Source organism: Mus caroli, unplaced genomic scaffold (genome assembly GCF_978045245.1).
Source record: "Mus caroli unplaced genomic scaffold, Mus_caroli_1 scaffold_9, whole genome shotgun sequence".
Taxonomy (NCBI): domain Eukaryota; kingdom Metazoa; phylum Chordata; class Mammalia; order Rodentia; family Muridae; genus Mus; species Mus caroli.
The window spans coordinates 92,564,913-92,577,424 of NW_028227264.1; the positions used below are offsets into that span (position 1 = coordinate 92,564,913).

Here is a 12,512-nt window from a genome sequence, read left to right on the forward strand (position 1 = left end):
AGTCCATGACCAAGGGGAAACAAACAGGGCAGGATCTCAAAGCAGGAACCTGGAAGCAGGAACTGAAGCAGAAGCCACGGAGGAACACTGCTTACTGGCTTGTTTCCCCTGGCTTGCTTGGCTATTTCCCTTGGACAACCCAGGGCCACCTGACCAAAAGCAGCACTCACTGCTCAGGGTAGACTGCACTCTCTGATATCATCAGCAGTCAATATAATGCCCTACAGTCATGCCACACGGCCAATCCGATGGAGGCAATTCCTCAAAAAGAGGTCCCTTCTTCCCAGGAGAGTCAAGTTGACAAGCAAGATTAGCCATCACATGACAAAGAATCCCTTATGAATTAGGCACAAGAAGAGATAAGCTATACTAGGGTGGAAAATGTATAACAAACTGTATAAAAGCTACATGAATATGGTGACTCTCAAAACATCTAACTATATGTGGGTCTTGGCCACCCAAATATGTATTTTTCTCCTTCCTTACTGAAACATTTTTTCCCATGTACAGAAAGAATTTACACTTTCTCCTTGGTCCATCTGCATCCCTAGCATCATTATTCTTGTGCTTCATAATTGTTATTAAGCAAAATATGGGTCATGTTAGCACAAATCCTGAGTTTCTATGACAGTCGATCTGATAATCAAGATGGCTAACTAACAAATGGACCTACGAAGTCCACAGTGTCAGTGTGCTGGACAAAGGGGGGAATTCAAACCCTGGGTGGGTCAGAACAGGGCAGAGCAAGATTTTGTCAGACTGCTCAGAAGGGACTATAAACAACGCCAAATGTTTGTTTCTGGAATTTTCCATTTAAGATTTGCATAGCCTTTGACCACAGGTAAGTGAAACTTGGGGTGGGGTGGGGGTAGATAAAGGGGTGGTGGGAATGCTGTGTCCCATGTTTGTTTAGTACAAGACTATACTCACAGAAATATATGATTTGGGGGAGAGGGGTTTACTGTTAACTTGATGCCTTCCTAGTTTTGAGAAAAGTACCTGTCAAAAATACATCTACTCGCCGGGCGTGGTGGCACACGCCTTTAATCCCAGCACTCAGGAGGCAGAGGCAGGCGGATTTCTGAGTTCGAGGCCAGCCTGGTCTACAAAGTGAGTTCCAGGACAGCCAAGGCTACACAGAGAAACCCTGTCTCGAAAAACCAAAAAAAAAAAAAAAAAAAAAAAAGAAAAGAAAAAATACATCTACTCAACAAATCATTAAGATGTTTGATTGAATTATAAATATAAGTTAAAAATGTGTATTCATATTAAATGCATGACAAAACATGTAAGTTTGAAATACTCACCAGAAAAAAAAAAAGTTATTTGCCTGTATTCTTTGCTGCTTCCCTATGTCTTGAAACTACTCATTTTGGAAAGCATTAGACCAGAAAAGATGGCAACATGAACAAAACCAAATCTTAGGAACTGGTAGTTTTCAGCTCACAGAAATAAGTTGGAAAAACAAACAAAAAACCCAATCAGACACTCACAAAGAGCCACCAAGTCAGGGGGAAAAGAAGTTTCTATAATCCCAACGAAATATAAAGAGAATAAAATGTACATGTTCACAATATGACAGACTTGGTTGAGACCTAAATTCAAGGACCTGAGCAACTGCCTCAGAGTTGGTTTTAAGTCTACTTTTGTCCTGCTTTGCGACCCATGAGTGAGCCAAGAGAGGCCATGGGAACGCTGAGACCAAACCCAGAGTTAGGAAACACTTCTGTGCAGATTTTTATTTTGACCTGAGAAGGAAGACATGAAACGTGTAGGGGGAACTAAGGGCTGTAAGAGCTGGGAATGGCCACAGCTCAGCTTGTCTCCAGGGCCCCACCCCTGTCGTGGTCCAACCAATGGCATCTCCAGACGCCCTCCCCAGCACCCTGCCTCAGCTTACCACCTCCGATGGAATTCGTACTTCTGCTCCTCTGAGGTGGCTAGAGCCTTCTTCTTCTTCATAAAGCCCAACAGCTCCCGGATCTCCTTTTCGCAAGAGGCCAGGAGTGGGTTTTTACTGTCCAGGGGCCCGTAGAAGGCGGCAGAGGGCAGCGAGTCCTCGGAGTGGGTACATTGCGGCGGGTCGGTCGAGCTCGACTTGGACTCACTGGGCGACTTGAGAACCGCGGTAGAGGTCGGCGGCGGCGTTGGGGGCAGATGCACCGGCGACACCGATGTCTCGGAGTCTGGGGACTCCTCAGAAGAGCTGGAGGAGCTTCTGGAGGACGCCATGTCTATCAGAGTTCAGCAGGCTAGAGGCTGGTGGACACGCGGTTGCCAAGCAACGATCTCGCAGCAACGAAGCCACCTGCACGCTCTCCGGAAGCACAGCGGCCCCTAGAGGGCGAGGAAAGTACAAACAGCCTGGAAAGGCAGGATGCTCTGAATGGCTGGCTATGTGTGTAACCCACTCTGGCCTCAGACTCACTATCCTCCAGCCTCAGTGTCTTGAGTACTGGGATTACAGACATTCACATCCAGCGCCGCTTGAGAAAGGGTTTTAAAGCAAAGAACCAATAAAGAAAATTACCATCAAAAATTCCATGGTTATAATAATTAAGATGTATTGAGCATTATTCCAAGCATTTTGAGACATTACCTGTCTCATTAATCGTCATGACTTCATACCTCAGCTTCTATCCTATCTCCTCGGTTTCACAGCTTAGGGGAACATAGTTGACTTTGACCAAACTCAGAGGATAAGTGAGAATCAGGGGACAAGTCCCAATTATGTGCTGCAAAGCCAGTGATCATAAGGAATCTGCCGTCCTGGTGATGCCCCCAAAAGAAAGCACTGAAGCTGAATTCCCAAACCGAAACTAGGGAACTCCCTGACAATCTGGTTAAGACAAGCACCTTGCGTGGCTACGTTCTCTTCCCGCTGCAGTTTGAGTTTGTGACTGTGGGTTTAATGTTTGTGCCTGTAATGATCATGAGTTACTGCCACTTCAGCCTTATCCTAAATGTCACGGTGTTCTAAATCAATACGCCTTTTGCTCAACTTTAACTCCTTGACATTAATATATGCTAAATGGTTTGAAGTGTTAACTCTCCAAATACTTTTTGTTTTTAAACGGGGAGATGGGAGATTTTTTTTTTCTCTCTCATGGACAAACTGTAGGCCTCAGAGGAAATGCTTAACACTAAGAAATGTTCTTTTCTTGCATCTCATGGGCCACAATGAGTCAAATTTATTAATTTGGGATTTTAATTCCAGCTAGCAGACGTACTTTTCCTTACAAATTATGCAAGCCCCCCAAAATATTGAAGAACCAGAGATAGAGAGGTTGGCTTCAAAAACAAGGTCTTTAACACTGAAAACTACCAATTCTTTCACATGCAAAATATAGATGGTGACTTGGTATCCACTAAGAAACTCACTGGGCCACAGCCTTAGCTCTTCCAGCTCCAATCCCATTTCTCTCAAGCATCTGTACTAATTTGTAAGGTTGGTCTTCTCTGTCCTATGCACTGTACCTTAATGTTCTTAGAAGGAAGATCATAGGGGAAATCACTTATTGGAGCAGGTAATTATGGCTAAAGAATCTTCCAGTGACACACAAGATCAGGGACCTCTCTGTCAGGGCCCAGTTCTCTGTTCAAGAGGTAGCACCTATTCTTGATGCACAATATTTTGTATTGGAGATGAGCAATAAACTTTAACATATTTAAAGAATACAGGTTGGGGGGTATCCATTGAGCTTTTGTCAAAAAAAAATAATTGACACCTTTTAATAATAGGCTTGGCAAAGTCTCCCAGATCCCATTTTCCCTTGTTTGCAGATAGCAGCTCTGTCCACTTCAGATCAAAGGCCAGTGCAAATTGCCACTGAGAATGATCTGTTGTAGCAACGAATAGAATCGGCAGGAGGCAGGATCCAATTAAATTAAAGTGGTCAGAGGAGAGGAGAGAGCCGAGAACAAAGTGGGCTCGCTCCTTCCCAGCTTCTTGCGAATGACCTTTTCTCGTAGTGTACAGATTTTAAAGTCGCTGGTGGAAAAAGAAATGTGACGAAACTCAAGTGCTTGAATTATGAAACGGTCTATCTTAGTCATCGCGCTCCCCCTCCCCCACCCGCCCTGCACTCTCTTCTGCTAACAATGCCTCACTCACTCGCAGTGGGTTCTGGAAGCCTGTCTGAATATTTAAATGGGTGTTAGGTTCTGAATCATCATCGTTGAAGATGGAAGTTTCCATTATATTCCTTTTAAATTACATTTAAGGTTTTTTTTTTTTTTTTTTTTTTTTTTTTAACACTTTCAGAGATCTTTCCTTCGCGTGGTGACAAAATGTGGCCTTCAGAATACCCTTCCTTTTCCTGTGTCACTTTTACTTACTCTCCCCTGTAATGAAAGACTGGTCTGAGGCAACCACTGGCCAGGCAGGGCGATGTAAATAGCTTCCTCATAAATAATGCAAATTGCTGTTTCTTATAATTAATGCCTTTGCCAGCCGCAGAGATTCATTCTGCTCATTCCGAATTCTTTTATATCTTAAGCTATGGTTAGAGAAGTAATAAATAAGATTAGTGGCTTGGTTTTCTTGTTGTTGTTTTCTGTTAGATATTTAGCTGTTAAATCACTTAGACTGTTCTAAACAGAAATGTATGATCCTTTAAAAAAGCAAGTTACAAAATCCTCCCATTCCCACTTTCACTACTATGTAAGTTCGTGTTATGGTTTCTTGTTTGTTCATCCCTTCAGCCTGTGAAATAACCCCTTTCCTTTGTAACCTTACAATCTGCACATGCGCACACGCTCTCCCTACCCCCCCCCCCAAAAAAAAATGCAGGTATCGACGGCTGTCTGTAGTGGAAAGCACACTGCGGAATGTACTCCAAGAAGGTAAAAGGATGTTACAGAACTCCCGAGATGAAGCTGAAGGTTGGAGAGAACGGAAGATTGACATGGAGACGGTGGCTTAGATATGGACTAGAACTGCCTCTTCTTAGCTGGAAGCCCCTGCAACATTTGCTTGCCCGAGGAGCCAGAAAGCACAAGATGAGCTGGAAAGGGGAGCGTGGCCAAACACAGTGAGCAGCGGGAGGGTGTGCTCAGAAATCTCCATTTGGTTTTGTATTGAGTGAGCCCTTCCAACAGACAGGTGCTTTCTTCCCCAAACTATGACAGTTTGACTTAGGATTTTTTTTTTTTCAGCTTTAAGTTAATGGAAAAGAATACTGTGTTGGTTTGAATAGGAATGTCCCCCATAGACTCGTGTTTAAATGCTTGGCACTATCAGGAGGCGTGGCTTTGTGGGACTGGGTTTGACCTTGTTGGAGGAAGTGTATCACTGCGGGTGGGCTTTGAGGTCTCTTATATGCTCAGGCTATGCCCAGTGTGGAACAGTCTCCTTGTACTGCATGTAGAGTAAGATGTGGAAGAGTCAGCGCCTTCCCCAGCCTGCGGGCTGCCATGCTTGCTGACCTGACAATGATGAACTCAGCCTTTGAAACTGTAAGCCAGCCCCAGTGTTTCCCTTTGTAAGAGTTGTCTTGGTCATGGTGTCTCTTCACAGCAACAAAACCGTAACTGAGACCATATGACCATTTTGATTTTCACCTCTAATACAATATTCAGTAATGCTGGAGTCATGTTTCTGTGCACTCTGTAAAGATTATCATTGTATTATTCAAATGATGATTTTTGAACCAGCAGAGATCTCATTCCAGACCAGATTTGGGGATTGTTAAGTATCTCTTGCCTTAGTATTTTGTAGACTGGGCTCTCCATCCCCTTCTGAATAGTTAAAATAAAAATCCTATGGCCTATAGCAAAAAAAGCAGAATAGTAAGGTGGGACTTCCAGAAAGAGAGGAACTCTGGGAAGAGGGAAGGGGCAGCCAACCAGACATGGAGGAAGAAGCAGGCTGGGAGAAAAGGAGAGGTAACTACCCAGCCATGTGGCAGAACTTGGATCAGTATAAATGGGAAAATTGAGTTATAAGCTAGTGGAGAATAATGCCTAGCTATAACGCCAAAAGCTTATAAATAAGTATAGTCTCCATGTTATTATTCAGGGACTGGGGTGGGCATAGGGAAGTCCACAGTTACACTAAATTACATGAGCTAGTTATTGCATGGTAAAATAGGCTTTGCCTAGGGATAAGTTTGTCCAGTTTACTAAGGTCAGAGGTCTAGTGTTCATTAAGCAAAGCTATGGGATTTGGTAGGTTAGGAGTGTTAAGTTCCTTTTGACCTTATGAGACCTTCAGTTTACAGCGGGCTTACCAAGACCCCTAAGTCAAGGCATGGGGGTATAATGTAGACATTAAAAGCCCAGTGGGTTGGGAGCTGCTCAGTCAGTAAACTGGCTGTTGTGAAAACATGAGGACTTGAATCTAGATCCCCAACAACACACAAATCAAAGTGGGGTTGTGATCACACACAACTCTGTATTCTAGTGCTCAGTAGCTCCCTCACTCACTTGCCAGTTAAGCCGATATGAGGTGAGAGAAACTGTCTCAAAACGTAAGGTGGAGAGCAAGAGTGGAGTAGTAACCTCTGATCTTTACACAGCTGTGTGAACACTCGTATACACACACACACACACAAAACTCAGATTGTGGGACCAGAAAGTGTGATTTGAATGTTACCTTCTTCCGCTGTTTTTACCCTTGCTATGCCTTGTGTAGTCCATAGCCAAGACCCTCAGAATCTGGTGTGTTTGTTTGTTTGTTTGTTTGTTTGTTTGTTTTTGTTGTTGCTGCTTCTGGGTTGTTTTTAAGAAAAAAATTTCTTAAAACATGTAAACTCCACAAAACAGTGCTATGTAAATATTTGCTAACTAGAATTATTTTTGTCAGCACTCATTGGAAGTTCCTAAGCAGAAAAGTACAAGACCCAGTTTGCATTTTATGTTTTAGACAGAATATTTTTGGGGTTTTTTGTTATGATTTTGTGTTAGGTTGTTGTTGTTGTTGTTGTCATTGTTTTGTTGCATTATGCTGTGGTTTTGTTTTTGCGTCATGGTTTCACTGTGTAGCCCTGGTTGTCCTGAAACTCACTGTGTAGACCAGGCTGACCTTGAACTCAGATCTGCCTGCCTCTGTCTCCTGAGTGCTGGGATTAAAGGCACATGCCACCACTGCCCGACTATTAGTAAAGATATTTTTATGGCAGAACAAAAGACAACACAGACTGGAGTGAAAATTGCATCTTAGGCAACCCAGAACACCGTAGTAATTATATCCAGTCCACAAAGAAAGAGGCCAAACTGGAATTGTGGGCAGACACTGAAGCAGAGTCAGGGGAAAACACGAACCTAACCACCAAAGCCAAGTGAGAGTCAGGGCGTAAGACATGATTATATAAGAACTGTATCATACTGTATGTGATTATAAAAGCAGTAGAAATATCAGCACTGAATTTATGGCCTTAAATAGGAGCTTATCCTAAGACCCACGAAAATGAAAGCGGAATACTGCTCAAGTCATATACTATAAACCTTCGATACCCAAACGAAAGAGAAAAACTAAGCTGCCCACTGAGAAATAATGCACGCAGTGCATGACCTATTGTGTGTGGGATGCCTTGATAAATAGCAGCTACAGTCCAGATGATGCAAAGCCCAAATCAAGGGCTGGTGAGGTGGCTCAGTGGGTAAGAGCACCTGACTACTCTTCCGAAGGTCCAGAGTTCAAATCCCAGCAACCACATGGTGGCTCACAACCATCTGTAACGAGATCTGGCGCCCTCTTCTGGAGTGTCTGAGGACAGCTACAGTGTACTTACATATAATAAATAAATCTTTAAAAAAAAAAAAAAAAGCCCAAATCAAGACGCTTCTTGTGTAAAATGAACAGGTTCGCTTAATATTGGATATCTTGATATACAGAGACGAGATCAGCAACGTTACCCAGAGCATTCAGTCCCTACGTTTCCCAAGCCTAAAATCCCCACCAGCAGACATGTAGCTGTGGGTGGCGTTTCCTGTGCATCCTTCAAATCCTTGATGCTTTCACCATTACCTGCAGTTCTCGAGCACAATATTGCTTCAAATTCAGTCCTGGGACAGACGGTTTCAGTCTTTCGTACTGTCTCTTTCATCTATACGATGGTTCTAACTCCAAGGCTTAAAGATCCAATGTTGGGCTGGAGAGATGGCTCAGCGGTTAAGAGCACTGACTGCTCTTCCAAAGGTCCTGAGTTCAATTCCCAACAACCACGTGGTGGCTCACAAACATCCGTAATGAGATCTGATGCCCTCCTCTGGTGTGTCTGAAGACAGCTACAGTGTACTTACATACAACAAATAAAAAAATCTTTAAAGAAAAAAAAAAAGATCCAATGTTTAGGTTCTTCTGGACACTGTCTCCCTTTCCACCAAGCTAAACTAAGAAGATTAGGCAACTGTTAGTTTATTCTAGATATGCCCCAACGCCCACCCCACCCGGTTTCAGCTAAAAGGGTATCAAATGGGGATCCGGCCCATTCCTTTGGCATGTGGTATATTTCTGCTCATAGCAGAACTTGTAATTTCCTGCTCAGGTTTTGCTGAAACCCAACCTTGCTTTTCCAGCCAGGAGGCAATCAAATATGTTGGGGGTATCTTTTCAGGAAGACAAGCCTGGTCCTGGGAGGCACCTGCTTCAGATTATGTCACCGCATAGCCCCCCAAGCACAAACTATTTTTGTCTAAGCAAGTGGTTCAGGGATATTCTGGCTAGCCTGGAAGGCTCAGAGGGATTTAGAAGTTCAGACTTCTCAGGCTGCATCCTTGGGCCCCACTCTTGGAATCCCTGCTATAATAGAGTCAGTACCCAGGCACAGCTTCCCGGCAAAGTCGAAGAACCAGCATTTGCCTCAAGCTGGAATAGACACATTTTTCTCTTTTGAACACTGCTCTAAATTGTCACCTGCCCTAGGAAAATCAGGTCCCTGTGGCAGATAGACAATTCAATTCTGGAATCCAATCCTGATGATTCCTTTCATTAATCCCATATTCTGACTGTGTTAACCTAAGTTTTTCTAGAAGGATGAATCTGAAGAAAAGGCTCAAGGATGTCTTTATTTCTGGGGTATGGTTCTACCGAAACTGGACTGAGGGAAATGGAAGCAAGACAGGAACAGATGTAAAGAAAACCCAGTCCTGACCAGTGAATCACGAAGACACACAGAACATGGGATATCGCCCACAAATATGCTATGCCTTAGAATAAGCGAGGTTAGGCAAAATGTGTGTACCTGTTGTCTTCCTCCGGAACAAGGGTCACCCTTATACTTCCAGCTTGGATCACCTGACCCCTTAGACAGCTCTTGATTGCTTGAAGCAATCTAGGGGGGGCGGGGGGGCGAGGAGAAAGGAAAAGCCTGGCTTCTTAGAATGGCGACGTCACATGAAAATAACCACGTGACAAAAACAATCAGAAACTGACCTGTTCTTAAGTGTTAGAAATCTCTCTCTCAGGGCTGGTGAGATGGCTCAGTGGGTAAGAGCACCCGACTGCTCTTCCGAAGGTCCAGAGTTCAAATCCCAGCAACCACATGGTGGCTCACAACCATCCGTAACGAGATCTGACTCCCTCTTCTGGAGTGTCTGAAGACAGCTACAGTGTACTTACATATAATAAATAAATAAATCTTAAAAAAAAAAAAAAAGAAATCTATCTCTCTCTCTCTCTCTCTCTCTCTCAGCTTCTGGTAATGAGAGGCACACACGTGTAAAGACAGACATTATGGAAGGATATGGGGAACAGACAATGTGTTTATTGCTAGCATTAAACGTTAGTAGTAGTAAAGAGTTTGAAACCTTCTGGCAAAGTCAATAATGTGTACGTGAACTAGAGTTTCTCACAGGATTAAATATGAGCCAACAGCCTAAAGGAGTGTAGTTGATCTTTATGTTTTGACATGAAAAGATTTTTTAGGGCTTTCTAAAAAAAAAAAAAAATGATGTTGTGGAAAATGTGCTAATATGAATTTATAAGAAATGCCCATGAGGCTGGAGCCCTGCTCAGAGCGCAGTTCCAAGCACTGGTTGCTCTTGCAGAGGAAGGACCTGAGTTCTATTTCCAACACCCACATGGTGACTCCGATCACACATAACTCCAGTTCCAGGGAATCTGACACTTTCTTTTTTCAATTCCACAGACACCTGATACCAATGTGGTACCTAGACATATGTGCAGGCAGAACCCCCGTACTCATTAAAACAAAAAATATTTTTTAAATAGTCCCACAAAGTAAAACTATAATACCCGCGCTTATGTGTATATGTTTATATATGTTATGAGCAAGAAGAGAGGCACAGAATGAGAATAAAAGTATTGGGTTCTAAGAAAAAAAAGCACTCAGCGAATTATGTTAAATAGCCACACGTGGGAAGTATGAGATCAAATACAACCTTAAACATGTCTCTATTCTTTTAGTCATTTAACAGTGCTGTCCTGTATTAGTTATGCAAATAAATGTTTATTGAAAAATCAAAAACTAGTAGGATGGAGAGATGGTTCAGCCGCTAGGAACACTTGCTGCTCCTGTGGAGGACCAGGGTCTGTTTCTCAGCATCTTACAGGTCAGCTCAGAACCCTTGATCACTCCAGTGTCGGAGGATGTGGCACCCTCTTCTGACCTGGACCAGCACCAGGCATGAGCGCTAATGCACACACACATATTTATAAAGGCAAAATAATCACACATGTGAAATAAAAATAAAATCTCAAAAACAGAAACCTTAGACGTTAACTCAGAAGGCATTGTAAGTCAGTTTTATTCACAATGTGCTCTCCCAGGACTATGAGACAATAAAGAGCCTTTATTCTGCATTCTTTCTTATACAGTGCAGGTTTATATATATTGCTTTCATTGTGTTGTGGGGAACGGTGCATTTTTACCTAGAGCACACTGAGACGGGCACACAACACCGATAATACAAACTTAAAGCAAAAAATTCCTTAGGAGATAAAATGCACACTGTGCCGATTTTTTGTGTGTTTCGGAGCTTATTACAGACCTGTTGTTCTATTTACTGAGCCTCAAAAGACAGAAAATATTTTAAGTCACTCATGGACTTTTCGACTGAGTACCAAGACTTAAGGTCTACAGGAACCTTGAGAATAGTGCCATTTCTGATGACCGAGCCCACCTAGCCATCCTTCCTCTCCTCAGGTTTCATCCTTAAATGTGAACTTAGACACCGAAACTCAGGGACGAGCAGGAAGTGAAAGTAGACCCTCAAAGATACACACAAGGAAGGGCTCTGACTCCTCTTAAGGAAAAGCTTAAGCTGGCTGGGGAATGGAAGAACGCAGACAAACCGGGGGTGGGTCTCAGAATCCAGTCTGTCATACAACGCTGCGTCCAAAGAAATGAGCTCTTTGCCTTCCTGGGTCATCCAGTGTCTTGACCACGGTGTACAAGCCTCTCTGTACTAGATTGTAAAGCTCTTGGGGTATCTTCCCAGTGGTATCTCTGGGTCCTATGGTAGATCTGTTTTCAGTGTTTGAGTTGCCTTCACACAGATCTCCATGGTGGCTGGACCCATGAACACCCTCCACCAACAGTGAATAAATAAGCTTCCCTCTTTCGCACACCTTGACAATATCTGTTATCATTTCTTTTGTAAATGGTAGTCATTCTGACTGAGTAAGAGTTGTAAATTGTATTTCTCTGATGGCTAAGGATGGTGAACTATTAGGCATTTGTACTCCTTTTAATAATTGCATATTCAGGTCATTTGTCCATGTGTTGATATTCAGTCTTGGGTTTTGGGTGTAAGTGTTGAAGTTCTTTATATATTGTAGATGTTCATCAAAGTATAAGGAGGAACATATTTTAAGATAATTTTTTGCACCAACATCCAATTCTAGGGTAAAACACGATGAATCTCTTTACCTATGTCATGGCAGGATAGCAAACGGTTCTGTCTCATGGCTTAGAAGAACAAAGTGGTTTCTTGTTCATGTCTATGTACCAAGGCTCTGCTCCACACGTGATCTTCTCTGTGGGTCCCAAGCTGTAGGAACAAGTCACCCATGGTACATTTTGAGTCTCACAACAGAGGAGAAAAGCTGCCTGAGGAACTACTTAGTAGATGTTCATTTTGTTTCAAAACAGGGTTTCCTTGTATAGCTAGCCCTGGCTGGCCTTGAACTCACAAAGAACAGCCTGCCTTGGCCTCTAAAACGCTGGAATTAAAGACATGCACCATCACACTGGGCCCATTCACTGGATCTCAATGCTATACCTCAAATTTATTTTAATCCAATTATAACACTCATCTTTCTCCAACCTATTCCATTTTTTTTTTCTGTCATAGAAAAAAATTGATGCAATTAGTAGGGGCACCAAAATTCTCATAGTAGAAGGTTAGTGCAGCAACAGGTGGGAAGAATGAGCTTAGAGGAGAGTTTAGGCAGTCACTTGGGTTTTAGATACATTGTATATATCATTGGTTGCCTTGATGGGTTTGATTGGCACGATCAAGTAACTAAAGTCCTCTCAACTCACCCCTTGGTCTTGTCAAAATTAATTCCATTTGCTTATTTGTAACTTGTGATGTAAAGTTTTGAT

General features: G+C 42.9%; 1 protein-coding gene across 1 annotated transcript in view; it reads right to left on the minus strand.

Moving 5' to 3' along the window:
* Cfap54 (cilia and flagella associated protein 54) overlaps positions 1 to 2,267 on the minus strand; it is a 284,591-nt gene extending 282,324 nt beyond the window's left edge. The window contains exon 1 of the mRNA XM_021174289.3: positions 1,901 to 2,267. Within this exon, the coding sequence (XP_021029948.1) occupies positions 1,901 to 2,232 (332 nt within the window). The 5' untranslated portion in view covers positions 2,233 to 2,267. The remainder of the gene's footprint in view (positions 1 to 1,900) is intronic.
* Between the last annotated feature and the right edge of the window lie 10,245 nt (positions 2,268 to 12,512).